The 17,292-nt window shown below is 41.6% G+C and overlaps 1 protein-coding gene across 1 annotated transcript in view; it reads right to left on the reverse strand.

Annotated features, from left to right (window-relative positions):
• The window catches only part of TERT (telomerase reverse transcriptase), a 121,010-nt gene continuing 103,718 nt past the window's right edge, over positions 1-17,292 (reverse strand). The window contains exon 16 of the mRNA XM_045003381.1: positions 1-525. Within this exon, the coding sequence (XP_044859316.1) occupies positions 422-525 (104 nt within the window). The 3' untranslated portion in view covers positions 1-421. The remainder of the gene's footprint in view (positions 526-17,292) is intronic.

Here is a 17,292-nt window from a genome sequence, read left to right on the forward strand (position 1 = left end):
TAATTACCCAACAGTTTAATTATTACTACTGCAATATGAAATACAAAGAGATAGAGAGGAGTTTTATAGAAAGGATGGACTTAGAGGAGAAAGCTGTGGCCATATAAGTAAAGCTTATAAATAAATGTAATCTTCATCATGAAGATGGGAATCCCTATGGTCAGAAAGTCTTTGATTGGATACAGCCATTAGAAGTGGGCAGGAAATATGTAACAGAAATAGAAAAGAAATCTAATATATTCTTCTGCCTGTCTTGTTAAACCACTGCCAGCTGAGAAACAGCTAGGGGAAATTTCTGACATAAAAGTTGTTGTGAGCAGATCATTTGCAAAATATCAAAATAAAAACTGGTCAGTAATTCTTAACACACAGCAATTATCATCAATCCTATAAAGGTTATAAAATAACTTGATTAGGTCAATTAATCCATGATGGCTTTGAAGTCTTTACAAAGAGCTGGCTCTGTCACTGTCTTCAGCAGCTGCATAGTAGCCTTTGGGATTTTCTTGAATAGCTGCAATTGACCTACAAAGACATTGCAAAAATAAATCATTGTTCAGAGAAATTAACAATCAAAGTATTTGCCAAAATGCTAATATGGTAGAATAAAGTTAACAGTTGATTTTCAGGAAACAAACGTTTCTGTTATTACATTGAAAAGTTATCAGCAAACCTCCAAGATACTGGCAAGAAATACTGTTCTCATTCATTTTACTTTGGGAAAACATTATTGAATAAATATATTAGAAGTTCTCTTTCCATACACTTGTGAAAACCACCTACAGTGTCTCAGAATGTCAGCCTGTGAGGCCATGTATTGAATAACTTAGGTACACCAGGGAAAGTGAAAGAGACACTGACAACTTGAAAAGCTTTATTTTAAATAACGTTTAGAATCTTTCCCTTTACTAATTTATTTGCTTATGCTTTTTATTTTGTCCCTAATGCTGGTTTTTGGCAGGCAAATTTTCCCAGGCTGGAGTTTGAGACCCACACAAATGCCATCCTAGTAGTATGTATGAGCAGCTTGCCCCATGAAATTGTGTCTAAAGAATGCTGTGGCCTAGACAGCTGTTTCTGCTGCTGTGCTTCCTTGGCAGAAGAGATGCTGCTACCTGGAAAGTCACACCTGGTGTTGAAACCCACTGGAACTAAGTTAGGTTCTTATCTCCCTTAGGAAAGGAGGAAAACTATATAATGCAATAAACAGTTTGGAAATGAAGATAATTGATAAGGGAAGGGAAAGTATCAATGAACAGTTTACTGTCAATAGGGGTAAGGACAATATGAAGAAAGATTTAAAATATAGCAGGAATAAATTAAATCTTAGCAATAGTCAATGTCTATTACTAGACAGAGATGGTAACGCTGTCAATAGTGATTCAGGAAGGTAGAAGTGTTCCACAAATATTTGTTTTGTATTTGGAAAGAAGATGGATGATGTATTTATATCTTACAGAGACAAGAAGTATTTTTTCCATTGGTAAGAGTAGGCAGGATGTTAAACAGCAACTACTAAGGTTAGATATTTTTAACTCTGCAGGTTAACTGGATAACTCGCACCCAAAAGGTGTTTTTCTCCCTTTCTTCTTTAAATTGTCTGAAAATCTCTCAGAGCCATTGATGTTGACATTTAACAAATTTTGGAATATTGGGAAGTTCCAGATGACTGGGAAAAAAACTGGTTTTGTGCTAATATTTAAAAATAGCAAATGGGCAGCTAAAGGCCAGTTGGCTTGATACTGAGCCCAGGGGAAATCATGGAAAGGATGATAACATAATTAATGTCTGTCAACATGACTTTATTGAAAGAAGCATTTATCAAACTAAAGTATGTGTGTTTATATATATACACAGACTTCTGTCAGGCCTTTGATATAGTACTACACGACATTTTGAATAAAATATTGGCACTACATAAAATCAGTGTAGTAAATTTAAATGGATTAAAACTTGGTAACTGATCTCAAAAGAGTAATTGTATATGTGAAATCATCATTAAATAGGGTATTTAAAGTGGGGTTCTGCAAGGATCAGTTGTTGATCCAGTGCTATTGAAATATCTTTATCTACTATCTGGACAAAAAATATGATGGTAAAGTTTACAGATGATATATACATTAGATTAATAAATTCCAAGGCCAGAAGGGACCACTGTGATAATCTACTCTGACCTCCTGTATAACATGCCATAGAACTTCCCCAAAATAATTCCTTTTGTACTAGGCATATAAAAAATGTCCAATCTTGATTTAAAAATTTCCCGTGATGTAGCATCCACCATGACCCTTGGTAAATTGGTCTAATGGTTAATTACCCTTACTGTATTCAATTTCAGTCAATGTGTCTAGACACATTCAATTTCAAGCCACTGGATCTTGTTATACCCTTGCCTGCTAGGCTGAAGGGCCCATTATCAAATATTTCTTCCCGTGTAGGTACTTATTGATTGTGATCAAGTAACTCCTTGGTCTTCTTTTCGTTAAGCTAAAAGGATTGAATTCCTTGAGTCTATCACTGTAAGGAGTTTCTAATCCTTTAATTATTCTCGTGGCTGTTCTCTGAACTCTCTCCAATTTATCAACATCTTTCCTGAATTGTGAATACCAGAAATGGACACATTATTCCAGCAGCAGTCATACTAGTGCCAGATACAGAGGTAAAATAATGTCTTTATTTGTATTTGAGACTCCCCTGTTTATGCTCTCAAGGATTTCATTAGCTCTTTCAGCCATAGCGTCACACTGGGAACTCATGTTCAGCTGATTATCCACTATGACCCCCAAATCTTTTGAAGAAGCACTGCTTCCCAGGCTAGAACTCTCATCTTTTAATTATGTCCTACTGTTCTTTGTTCCTAGATTTATACACTTACATTTAGCCATATTAAAGCCTATATTGCTTGCTTGTGCCCAGCCTTCCAAGCGATCCAGATTGCTCTGAATCAGTGACCTGTCCTCTTCATTGTTTACCAATCCCCCAGTCTTTGTATAGTTTGGAAACTTTATCAGTTTCCAAACTGGGGAGGGATAGCTCAGTGGTTTGAGCATTGGCCTGCTAAACACAGGGTTGTGAGTTCAATCCTTGAGGAGGCCACTTAGGGATCTGGGGCAAAAATTGGTCCTGCTAGTGAAGGCAGGGGGCTGGACTAGATGACCTTTCAAGGTCCCTTCCAGTTCTAGGAGATTGGTATATCTCCAATTATTACCTTTTATCAGTGATGATTTTATGTTCTCTTCCAGATTACCAATGAAAGTGTTAAATAGTGTAGGGCCAACAAGGACTGATCTCTGCAGGACCCCACTAGCAACACATACACTTAGTGATGATTCCCTATTTATGATTACATTTTGAGACCTATCAGGTAGCCAGCTTTTAATCCATTTAATGTGTGCCACATTAATTTTACATCGTTCTAGTTTTTTAATCAAAATGTCATGTGGTACAAAGTTAAATACTTTACAGAAGTCTAAGTATATTGCTTCAACACTATCATCATTATCAAACTTGTAATCTCATGAAAAAATATATATCAAGTTAGTTTGACAGGCTGTTTCCCATTAACCCACTTGAACTGGAGTTAACTATATTACCCTCCTTTAATTCTTTACTAATAGAGTCCCTTATCAGCTGCTCCACTATCTGTCTCAGAATTGATGTCAGACCCCCAGGCCCACTCCCTGGTTATCCCATTTACCATTTTTAAAGTAATGGAGTAGTAAATAATGGCAGGTCAGTTCTACAGCCCTATCTGAATCACTTAGCATGGCGGGTCATTTGAATAACATACCTTTTAATAAACCCAAATGTATTCATCTTCGAACAAATAATGTAGGCCCCACAAGATGAGGGACTGTAGCTTGGAAAGCAGTGAGTCTGAAAAAGACTTACTGATAGTGAGTGATGACAAACTGAATATGAGCTCCCAGTGAGATTAAGTGTCAAAGGACTTGTGTACATGAGAAAGTCACACAAGTTTAACTAAGGCTGTGATTTTAAGCTCATTTAATTAAACTAGTACAAACTCTTGTGTGGATATTCTTGTTTCAGTTTCAACCAGGATTATTTCTATTTAGTTTAAGACTATAAGAAATCTGTTCAAACTAAACTGAAATAAGTCACACAGATTGAAAAAAGAGCATTCACTCAGGCATTTGTACCAGTTTAACCAAACTATTTTAAAAACTGATCAGTGAAATCAGCATACTTTTCTCATGCAGACAAGGCTTGAGATGGTAAATGCAATCCTTGGGAACAAGATCCAGAAGAATAAGAAATATAAGTTGTGAGGTGGCATTATCATTGCTTACAACATTAGTGAGACTATTTCTAAAATACTATGCCCAGCTTCAGTGTCCAAAATGGATGTTGATACATGGAAAAAGGTTCTAGAAGAGCTACAAAAGTGATTTGAGGTCTGGAAAATCTGCCTTACAGTGAGAGATTTAGGAAGGTCCAGCTATCTAGTTTAACAAATAGAAATTTTATAAGTGACTTGATCGCAGTCTAAGGGTATGTCTACACTACGAAATTAGGTGATTTTATAGAAGTCGACTTTTACAAATTGATTTTATATCGTTGATTGCATATGGCCACACTAAGCGCATTAAGTCAGCAGAGTGCGTCCTCACTACTGTGACTAGCATTAACTTACGGAGCGGAGAACTGTGGGTAGCTATCCCACAGTTCCTGCAGTCTCTGACGCCCATTGAAATTCTGGGTTAAGCTCCCAATGCCTGATGGGGCAAAAACATTGTCGCGGGTGGTTTTGGATACATGTCGTCAGTCTCCCCTCCCTCCGTGAAAGCAACAGCAGACAATCGTTTCGCACCTTTTTTCTGCGCAGACACCATACCACGGCAAACGTGCAGCACGCTCAGCTCACCGACACTGCCGCTGTTGTGTCCTGGGTGCTGCAGGCAGCAGATGATGCAGTAGGTCTGCAAACCACTGTCATACACCGCTTCTGCTGCAACTCTGCTCTGCTACTATTGCCTTGATAACGAATTTCTCCATGTTGTCTGTCATGGGCTCCCGGGTACGTGTGTTCTTCCTTGGGAAATGTGCACGGTGCTAACCGCTGTCCTCCACCGCTTCTGCTGCAACTCTGCTCTCCTGCAGATGCCATTCCACAGCAAGTATGGAGACCGCTCAGCTCACCGCTGCTGCCGTGAGTATTGTAAACATCTCACGCATTACCCTGCAGTATGTGCAGAACCCGCAAAAGCAGGTGAGGAGGCGACGACAGCGCGATCACGATTGTGATGAAGACATGGACACAAACTTCTCGCAAAGCACAGGCCCTGGCAATTTGGACATCATGGTGGTAATGGGGCAGGTTCATGTCACAGAACGCCGATTCTGGGCCTGGGAAACAAGCACAGACTGGTGGGACCGTATAGTGTTGCAGGTCTGGGATGATTCCCAGTGGCTGCAAAACTTTCATGGAACTTTGTGACTTGCTTTCCCCTGCCCAGAAGCACAAGAATACCAAGATGAGAGCAGCCCTCACAGTTGAGAAGTGAGTGGCGATAGCCCTCTGGAAGCTTGCAATGCCAGACAGCTACTAGTAAGTCAGGAATCAATTTGGAGTGGGTAAATCTACCGTGGGGGCTGCTGTGATCCAAGTAGCCAATGCAATCAGTTTGCTGCTGCTATCAAGGGTAGTGACTCTTGGAAATGTGCATCTTGGATGGTTTTGCTGTAATGGGGTTCCCTAACTGTGGTGGGGCAATAGACGGAACCCATATCCCTATCTTGGGACCGGTGCTGCAAGCACTGGTGGATCATGAAGGACGTTTCACCGACATCAACGTGGGATGACCAGGAAAGGTACATGACGCTCACATCTTCAGGAACTCTGGTCTGTTTGAACAGCTGCAGGAAGGAACTTACTTCCTAGACCAGTAAATTACCATTGGGGATGTTGAAATGCCTGTAGTTATCCTTGGGCACTCAACCTACCCCTTAATGCCATGGCTCATGAAGCCATACACAGGCAGCCTGGACAATAGCAAGGAGCAGTTCAAGTATAGACTGAGCAAGTGCAGAATGGTGGTAGAATGTGCATTTGGACATTTAAAAGCTCAATGGTGCAGTTTACTGACTCTGTTAGGTCTCAGCAAAACCAATATTCCCATTGTTATTGCTGCTTGCTGTGTGCTCCACAATATCTGTGAGAGTAAGAGGAAGACATTTATGGTGGGGTGGGAGGTTGAGGTAAATCGCCTGGCGGCCGATTACACACAGCCAGACACCAGGGTGATAAGACGACCACAGCTGGGCATCCTGCGCATCAGAGAAGCTTTGAAAACCAGTTTCATGACTGGCCAGGCTATGGTGTGACAGTTCTCTTTGTTTCTCCTTGATGAAAACCCGCCCCTTTGGTTGACTCTACTTCCCTGTAAGCCAACTGTCCTCCCCTTTTCAATCACCGCTTTCAGAGGCAATAAAGTCATTATTGTTTCAAAATCATGCATTCTTTATTAATTCGACACACAAATAGGGGGACAACTAGCAAGGTAGTCCGGGGGGTGGGGGGTGAGGAGGGAAGCAGTGGGTGGGGTGGTGGATGAGGGGAGGAGGGAAGGACAAGGCCACACTGCAGTTCAAAACTTATTGAATGCCAGCCTTCTGTTGCTTGGGCAGTACTCTGGGGTGGAATGGCTGGGTGCCCATAGCCTCCCCCCACCGCGTTCTTGGGCATCTGGGTGAGGAGGATATGGAACTTGAGGAGGAGGGAAGGCGGCTACACAGGGGCTGCAGTGGTAGTCTGTGCTCCTGCCACCTTTCCTGCAGCTCCAACAGATACCTGAGCATGTCAGTTTGCTCCCCCATTTGCCTCAGCATTGCATCCTGCCTCCTCTCAGCGTGCTCCTCCCTCCTCTCATCACGTTCATTTAACGCTTTCCTGGAATCTGCCATTGTTTTCCTCCATGCATTCTGCTAAGCTCTTTTGGTGTGGGAGGACTGCATGAGCTCTGAGAACATATTGTCGCGAGTGCGTTTTTTTCACCTTCTAATCTGCACTAGCCTCTGGGACGGAGATGATAGGGGGAGCGTAGAAACATTTGCAGCTGTGAGAAGGAAAAAAGGGAAAGTAGTATTTAAAAAGTTACATTTTAGAGAACAAAGGGAAGACTATTTCACACTGAATCAAATGATTCACATTACATAGCACAAGTGCTTTTGGTACAAGGTCGGATTTTGCCTCTTATATTGAGTGCCTGCCTGTTTGGTGTGAGACATCACACATGCTCGGCTGGGCAACAGAATTCGGCTTGCAGGCAGCCATTGTAAGGCAAAGGGTTTTGGCTTCTTCAACCTTCATAACATGTGGGAATGGTTTCAAACAGCAGTGCTCTCCTTTACCATACCAAGCAAAGCCCATTGGGTTGGCCATTTAAAAGGAGGGACTGCGGTTTTAGGGTGAATGTGCAGTACAATCCAAATCTCTCCACGCAATTCTCTGGGATGACTGCCTCACCCCCACCCCCGCCCACACACACCATGTGGCTAGTATTAGGGAAGATCCGGGTCAGCCATGAATGGGCCTCCCCCTACCGCATGCAAGGTTTTGTTCTGCAATGATTCCAGACTACTTGCTACTGCCTTGGCATGGTAAATTAATCATTAAACATGCTTGCTTTAAAACCCTGTATTATATTTACAAAGATACACTCACCAGAGGTTCCTTCTCTGGCTTCATGGTCCAGGAGCCCGCGTTGGGAGGGTTGGGACGGTATTGGCTCCAGGGTGATGAACAGTTCCTGGCAGCTGGGGAGAAGAGATTCTCCACTCACCTGCTGTGCACTATCCACAACCTCCTCCTCATCTTCCAACTCCTCATCCGTGTTGCATGAGACTCCCCCCTTGCAGGTGTCCACAGACAGTGGTGGGATAGTGGTAGGGGCCACCCCCAGAATGCATGCAACTCATCATAAAACCGGCATGTATGGGGCTCTGACCTGGAGTGACTGTTTGCATCCTTTGTTTTTTGGTAGGCTTGCCTCAGCTCCTTAACTTTCATGCAGCACTGCAGTGTGTCCCTGTTGTAGCCTCTGTCCATCATGCCATTGGAGATTTTGGCAAATATACTGGCATTTCGTCTTTTGGAACAGAGTTCTGCCTGCACAGATTCTTCTCCCCATACAGCGATCAGATCCAGTACCTCCTGTTTGGTTCATGCTGGAGCTCTTTTGAGATTCTGGGATTCCATGGTCACTTGTGCTGATCAGCTCGCCACGCTGGCCACACAGGAAATGAAATTCAAAAGTTCCCAGGGCTTTTCCTGTTTACCTGGCCAGTGCATCTGAGTTGAGAGTGCTGTCCAGAGCAGTCTCAATGGAGCACTCTGGGATAGCTCCTGGAGGCCAATACCGTTGAATTGCATCCACACTACCCTAAATTCGACCCAGCAAAATAGATTTTAGCGCTAAACCCCTTGCCAGGGAAGAGTACAGAAATAGATTTTAAGAGCCCTTTAAGTTGACAAAACAGGCTTGGTTGTGCAGGGTTAATTTGACCTAACGCTGCTAAATTCGACCTAAACTCGTAGTGTAGACCAGGGCTAAGATGGGGAGACGATTTCTAGTAGCACAGGGCTCTTATCTATCAGATAAAAGGTGTAAGTAAAAATGGCTGGAAGTTGAAGATAGACAAATTCTGACTGGAAATAAGGCACACATTTTTAATAGTGATGGTAATTAACCATTGAAACAACTTACCTTCAGATGTGGTGGATTCTGTATGTCTTGAAGACTTTAAAATCAAATCTGGATGTCTTGTTAAAAGATACGCTCTAGTTAAAACAGATATTATGGACTTGATGCAGGAATTACTGAGTGAAATTCTATGGCCTGTGTTATAAGGAAGGTCAGACTAGATCATAATGGTTCCTTCTGGCCTCGAAATTTACAATTCAATGAAAAATAAGTGTCTGGAGTATGAAGTGTGTTTCTTTTCCCTTCCCTCTAAGGCTATGTGGAGGTATGGAGCCAGATATGGTGTCAAGATACCCCTGACCCATTGGGTGCAGGAGAGCAGATCCACCTATCTGAGCATGGGTTGAAACACTGCTGTGTACAGCGATGTGTTTATGTGGGAGATATGGTAATTATGTAGGGAGAGGGGGAATACAGTGATGTGTGTTGCGTGTCTGAGGGAACAAAACAGGTGGGGGGAGTGATGTGGTTGTGGGGGCAAGATTGTGTAAGGATGAAGTAAAACTGAGTTGTGTGTGGGGAAAGTCACAAAATTGGGATATATATAGGAACATTTTTGGAGGTTGGTTTCAAATGGGGTTGAGGGGGAAAAAAAAGATCAGTCTGTTAGGAAGTACCCAGGACATACAAAAGGATGGGACAAAGGATGAAAACTGACTGGTACCTTGTTTTATTGGAAGAACTATAGCCTGTAGACAGAGAAGGTCACACAGTGTTGTGCAAATAAAACCAGAGAACACACATACCTGTAAAAACATGTTTATGTTAACCTGCTCATGTTATTGTGGAATAGTATTTACTCAGACACATGCTGTTCCTGTAATGTGAATGAGGAAAATGCATGAGAAAGTTGTCAGTAACCTCAAGCACATGAACAGGAAGCAGGAAGACATGTGAACAAACCCTCTCCACCTTCACAGGAACGTGTGAAAACAACCAGCAAAACTGGGAATTAAAATTCTGACAGGAAAACAAATCTCACTTTGAGGTTTCTAGTGTGTTAAAGAGAGAAAGTATTCCTAAAATTAGGTATTACTCTCTCCCCCCAGGTTGACAGTGCCCCTTTCAAGACAGAGTAACAAGCCTAATTTTACAAAAAGAACATGCATCCGAAGAAGTGGGCTGTAGCCCACAAAAGCTTATGCTCAAATAAATGTGTTAGTCTCTAAGGTGCCACAAGTACTCCTGTTCTTTTTGCGGATACAGACTAACACGGCTGCTACTCTGAAGCCTAATTTTAAATTTCTCTGCTTTTGTGGGGTCTGAAATACAGTAGTAGTCAGATAAATGACTATATAAATATGTCTCCTTCTTGCTGGGAAATGTACTTCCTATAGATAACCGACTTCACAATTGCTTATTTAAAAGTAGTAACAATTTTTTATTTTATTTTAGTCCTATTATCATTGCCAAGCCCATAGCAGCAAGGGAGAGTAATATGGATTTTTTTTTCTGTCTTGTGCATTATCCACAGAATTAGTAGGGTTACCTACGTTGTGCTGCAGTGCAGACTACACAAGTACGAATTACAGAATGCCCCTAAGCATTGTGCTGTAACTGTCTTGTGTGGACACTTCTGGCATGAACTAAAAGGTACTTAGTTCACATTAATGTAGTCCTGTTTGAAAGACTATGGTAACGTTAACTACGTACCTTTTAGTGCACACCAGCAGTGTCCATGTGGACAGTTACAGAGCAACACTTTGGTGCACTCTGCAATTCACACCTGTTGTCTGCACTGAGGCACAATGTAGACATAGCCTAAATTCTTATTGCATAAAACTTACCTAGAGGCATTCAGGTTTACACACCCTAATTGCACCTTAACTACACACACAAATTCCTTTGGGGAATAACACTTTCTGGTGATGACGCAGTAACCAGAAAACACAGCTTGACATTCAGACCCCATTTGCTACATTTGCAAGATGGACAACTCTTTAGAAAACATCAAAACCAGAGAACATACATACTTGTAAAGACAGGTTTTACTGCTCATGTTATTGTAGAATAGAATTTACTCAAACACAGGAACTGAGCAAACTTGATATAGAATTCATTGAGGGACAATGAATATGGAACACTATAATGTGACTGTTTTAAAAAAAAGAAGGCATTTCAGAATAGAACTTTAAATTAATCATTTATTTGGGTTTTCGGGAAACTTACTTTTAGTTTCACCTTTAAATTACGATTAAAAACAAAAATAGAGAAGGAAATATTGCCAACTCCAGAAGTTCACAAATTGTGAGTCAGCCCTCCCCAAAGTCATAAGATTTTTTTTATAAAAAGATTTAATTACATTTTTTGTTTGTCATCTGGCTTTTGAATTCTTCTTGCCCACTCCCAGTGTGTGTGATGCAATTATGTTGTCAGCTCTCACAAATGTTTAGTGAGTAAGGTGATTCTGGCCCCTCTGTAGAAGTTCTTTCTGGAGGACCCTATTAAGATCAGCTCAGCAGTCCCTACTGTGCTAGGAATTGTTCAAACACATAGTTAGGCCTGGTTCACACACAGAGATTTTGTACCAGTTTAACTATTGTGAAAAAGCTCCAAGCCATACATGGTGGGTCCCACGCTTTCGGGCGGATTCAGTGGCCTCAGGAGGTCGCTAAGGCCCTCAATGTGACCTCGCTTTCTCATAGTAATGGCAAGGGTCGCAGCCTACCAAGCTACCTTCATCATAGGCTATTATGGGAGGGGGAATATCCCACAGTCTCTATTGCTCCTTTGAGCTTAATAGGCGCAGTTTGGCCTCCTGCCTGGACCAAGGCCTGCCTCCCCTCTCAAGGGAGTCTCTATAGAACGCGGGGAGGGAGGGACCTGGGCCCACCCTCTATTCTGGGTTCCAGCCCAGGGACCCTAATAGTAGCAGTTGTTTGCGGCTTCCCCTTCACCCCTGGAGCTGCTTTGATTCCCTGTGCCACTTCCCTGTGATCCCCTTTTTCTGGCTTCACCCTTACCTCAGCTCCTTTCACCTAGGGGCCTTTTTGAGGGAACCGGAAGGAGAGCTTTTAAGCAGTATGAGTGGGACCTTGATTGTTTCCAGCTGTCTCCATTAGCCTGACAGCCTTACCTGGTTAATTGGCGTCAGGTGTCTTAATTGGCCTGGGGAAACAGAGACATGCTCACCCTGAGGCTGGTATACCTGCCATCCACCACTCTCTTATATCTTTCTGGTCTGAGTCTGTCACACTATGTTACTCAGGGATTTGATTTTTTTGCCCATAGAGCTATACAAGTACAAAGCACACAGTAGACTTATTTATACCAGTAAAAAGGTGCCTTGTACCAATCTATCTTAATCTCCTTTCACACACAGGAATAGCTATACAGGTATAAGCACACTTAAACCAGTATAACTGCATCCACACTAGGATGTGTTGCTTTAACTGTACCAGTATAGTCAAAATGGCACAGCTTTTGTGTTTAGATAAGACCCAAGATATGGTCCTTGAACAGAAGCACTTACTACCATTCTTTGCAGTAGGTTGTGAGTTTGATGTCAGACTCCCTAAACTCATCTCATATAGGAGCTGCCAAACATTCATTAGATGGGAACAACTTTTAATCCCTGTTGAGCTGGGCAGGATTCAAAACCAGTGACCTATAATTGAGAGGCCCATTAGCAATGCCCTAATATTAATGCTACATCTGTGAGAATGAGGCTTGCTTTCTGGAAATATATAATAAATGTATGTTTACACAAGCAAGTTCTTCCACTTTCTGGATTCACAGGCAACCCCCCACACACTTTCCTCTCAGTATCAAACATACTCTATTTGCCACATTCTGTTCTTAAAGAGGGAGTTCTCATTAATCAAAATGCAACAGTTAAACATTAACATTCAAATTAACTTCTACACAGACTGTTTTTCAACATAAAGTCATTTCAACAAATAGTCTAAGGTCTTTACACTAACTTTATAAAAATATACTTTTGTCACCCTGTAACACACTGTACCTCAAAGTAACACCCTGGCACTCCCATATTCACCATGGTGATATAATTTTGATATGTTTTGTACAAAGTAGGCCCTTGTAAGGGATCATTTAAAAAGTCTTGATCTGTTGAATATTAATATCCTGTTGGGTTGTATGTGCTATCGTTTTATTGGAAGTTATGAAGTTTTTCTGCGTGTGTGTTACTGAAATATGTTATGAGGTTGGAAACACCCACAACCAGCCTTTCAGGTACAACAATGGAGATGCAAGACAGCGTTTGCCCTCCATTAAGGGGAATCCCCATTACAAAGGACTACCCCAGGAACAGTATACAATGGAAACCTCTCAGAGGTAGCATGTAGACAATGGAGACTGTTTGACTCATGTCATAGCAAAGGATCTTTCCAGCAAGCGGGAAGAAAATATAAAAGGAAGAAGTGACCGTCACTTGGCCTCATTCTCCCCACAACTCAACACCTGGAAACACATTTGGAGGAACAAAACTTTGAACTGGGGAGGTGGTCCCAGGCTGGAAAAGAGAATCTCAGCCTGTGTATTAAGGAACTCTCCCATCTATCAAGGTGAGACACTGCCTGATTTAAATCCTATCTAATTTATATTACTTAGATTGCAATTTTACTTTTATTTCCTAGGTAACCAACTTTGATCTATACATTTATTACATACAATCAATTAAAATCTATCTTTCTGTCATTAATACATCTGTTTCATAGTTGACCTATAACAGTGGATTTTGCTTGAGGTGCATGGGAAATCTGCTCAGGGACAAGAGCTGGTACATGTCCTCTCCACATTGAGGGAAAGATGAACTGGGTAATAAACACACTGGTCAGGTTTCTGACCAGGGCAAGATGGTACAGGTCTGGGGTCCTAGGCTGGGGAGCTCTGGGGAACTGGCTGGAGCCTCTCTAGTGTTGGTTTATGAGTGGCTAGGAAAGCTTTTGTGTAACGCAGCTGGGTGTGTCCCTGCCTGTGAATGTCCGTGTAAGTGCAGTACCTGGAGAGGTTTGCAGCTTGTCACAGCATCACAGTGTGAGAGGGGGGCCCAGGTTGGTAAGACAGAGTTCAGAGGTACCCCAGTTCCGGTTGCACCCTGGGGAATCCATCACACACACCCTCAACTAGGCAATCAGAAACTTTCAGAATCAGTGAAACATCTTCCACTTCTGTTATAGGAATGAGGGGGAAAGCATGATATCTATCCTCTGTGTGGACCAACCCACAAAGGGAGAAAAAACATATACATTATGACGGAGTTGCCCAAATTTCTCAAAAATACTTGTGTGTCAGGATTCCTTTTCTATTCCTAGCTTTTGGATGAGATTGCGCTTCAGTGATTACAAACAGCACACAAAAATAACATGACTGTTGTACAGGTGGTAAATGGGGACTGAACCCAGGATCTTTGGATGTAAAAGCATGACATGCTGCCACTTGAGATAAAGAAACATCTGTCTTAGCACAGAAACAGCAGCAGAGTCATACACCTCTATATATGGTGCAGTAACTAAGGCCCCAAAGTTATGAGTTATTACTATTTGAGAACTGCCTGGGCATCAAGGTAGCTAAGAAAAGACAGGACAGAGAGATGAAGGGAAAATACTCAAGATCTAAGAGCAAGGTTTCTTCAGACTGTCTGAGGAAACAATGTTTTTGCTGCCTTTCACAAGAATGCACTGTTGGTACAGCTGAAGAAATTTCCTTTTTTCCCTGTCTGTGAATAAATGAATTTAAAAAATTGATATCAAACATTAAGATATTATATGATGTGTCGGATAATAGGGAACTTAATGGAACCTGATACTGTGATTAAATGAAGTTATATGTATAAAATGGAAGTCAACTACATATATAGCTTTGGGCAAAATACTGTATACTTTATTGTCAGAGTTTACCTTATCGGCAATCCTGTTAGGTTGGAAAAGGGGTTGCATTCATATTGATTTAGTTTAGTTTAGTGACCAAGTGAAGAAGTAAGGCTAATATTTGTAGTTATGTATGCTTATGCTATCACCTGTGCTGAAAGAGAAAGTAAATAATAGGAACTGAAATCAAATAGTGTGTTTATAAGGACACTTGAGCACGGAATGAAATAATCAGAAATGTAACTATTTGATTCATAATGCCTGGGGTTAGGGCAGGAGTATTGTAAAATGGGACCTTATCCCACTCTACATTATCTCAGTGGGATGAGAAGCAGCCCATCTTTCACTGTCCTGAGCGTTACCCAGAGGGACAGGCTGGGTGTGATTCCCCACCTGAGGGAAGGGGTGGGACACTAGTACCTCCTACCGGACTTCTTTCCCCGATATACCTAGCGAGGCTACACTAGAAAGGCCTTGCCTACTGGGTCCTAAGAACACTCTGGGATTGGGTTTAAGGCTGCAACCCATATACTCTCCCTCTTGAGGGACATCACAGCTGCTTGTGAGACCCAGGGACTGAGCCTGAACACTTGAGGCTATGGTGAAGGAGCTTCCAAATTGCCTCGCTCTCTTGTCATGGTACCTCCTCTCCAATTGCTCCTCTGACCCACATCAGATCCATCTGTGAGGTGGAGTGCTCCCACCTAGTTACTAGATAGATTCCAATAATTAACATACCCCTAAGTGAGGTAGTAACTTTATGTTTAACTAGAATGTTAAGAAGGGCACACAGACAAAACACCAAATCAAACAAAACAGATTTATCTTTCTCAGAAAAAGCCTAAAAATAGGAGAAAACTTGTTAGCCAGTTTAAAAAAATACATAGCATAGTCCCATCATTGTTGTTAAAACAACAGAAATGAAAAAATTATATAGTTATTCTGGCCTGCTGGAGGAAGTCTTGAAGTAACTTTGCATTGTATAAAGGAATGTTAAAACAAGTTAAAACAAGTTTAAAGAGCATCAAAAAATATGAAGAGACTTCGTATAAATTGTATGAATTTATACAAATGTTGATAGAGGAACTGCCACTTGAGCAAGCATAACTACAAAGTTGGCCAAGGGATAAACTGCAGAGGGGCCCATGCAAAGTGACTTATGGAGTTAAGTTGCTTACTGGAGCAAACCAAGGTATGTCCAAGGTATGTCTGAAGATGATTGTACCAACACCTATGGCTTAATTTGTCTTATACAAGCTGGTTTGACAAGATTTTGTAAACAAAGGATGGTAGCCTGTTGAGTTTAAGTCTCTAGAAAGCCTGTTATACTTTTGTTTCATTTGTAACCACTTCTGTTTCCATTATTCTTACTCAACAAACTTGGATCTATGAATCTCCATTCTTTGTTAATAAACTTATATTTGTTTTCACCATACAGTGCTATGTTGTTATAAAGGGGCTGCACACTACAGGGGGACACTTCTGGAGAGTTTGGGGACTGAGAAACATCCAGTATTAATCTGCAAGTAAGGGCTGGCAAAGTTCCGAGGAGTTTGTTTGGGCAGCTAACTGACCGTGAGTCTCAGAGAACTGACACAGTTAAGCACCAGCAAGTCTCTCTCTAGCTGAGGCGAGGGGGTGGGGAGGTAAGATGGTGACCTATGATTCTGCACACCCAAAGAAAGTGTCACAGTAATACACAAACTCTCTCTTGGGTGACAAACCAAATCAATCAATTGACCACTTCCTGAAACTGGGTACCCAATAAGTAAAAAAGTGTACATACTTGTGTATACACTTTAAAGATTGTCACAGAGTTGCAGCGTGTGTCCTTGTTTTGTAACAGGCTCCAATCAAGATTGTTGTAAAGTAGCTTTGAAACTGAACAAGTTACTGTTGTTAACTAAGAATGCATGACACTGTACATGTATCTACCATAGTGAATGGTTTCATATAGCCTTTCAAGTACTAGGAGTATACAGACATAAAACAGACCAAGTGTACAAGCCTCTTGAACTGTACTTAAGCTATACAGTTTGTCATAAATGTACGAGTTTTTGTTTGATAAGAGTAATAGACAGACCTTGGGGCTGCTGTAATTTGTGGGGAAGTAGGTCAAAAAGGTACACTATTATAGATCCATTAGGAGGGAAACATTGAATTGGCCTGTAAGTAATTGACCATGTCTTATACTTTAGTTTATGATTGTTTTCCCCCTCTATTGTGTTAGCAACCTCATAACAGATAACCAATTAGCACAAGTGAAGATCTATTCTGAAAGATTCAATCAAAAATCTAAACAATGTCACCCTCTCAAGATAGTGATTGACTATAAGTGTTATTTTCTGTTCTGGTTGTGTTATTTGATTCTAAAACCTGAATGGTTATATCAACTAATTTTCTAGTTTATACCAAATCATATTCCAGTGCTATTTTTGTCTTCTTATATCTGTGGCAAATGGCCGACACTGTTATGGTGGGTCCCTCACTATCCCTAGGAATGCTCTGACTTGCTTTTTGTGGACCGGTCGGGGGCCAATCCTGTATTGCCTCTACTTTGTTCCATTGGGGTTTCACCAAGCCCTTTTCTACTACATACCTCGGCTAGCCCTCTCGTGCAATTGGGAGGGTTGGCGCTGAGGCTGGCCTGTCTAAGGGCATCTAGTACCGCTTCTACTTTTCCTAGGTGCATCTCTCAGTCAGGAGTGGGGTCGTAATAATTTGTCCATTAGTTGTTG

Source organism: Mauremys mutica, chromosome 2 (assembly GCF_020497125.1).
Source record: "Mauremys mutica isolate MM-2020 ecotype Southern chromosome 2, ASM2049712v1, whole genome shotgun sequence".
Taxonomy (NCBI): domain Eukaryota; kingdom Metazoa; phylum Chordata; order Testudines; family Geoemydidae; genus Mauremys; species Mauremys mutica.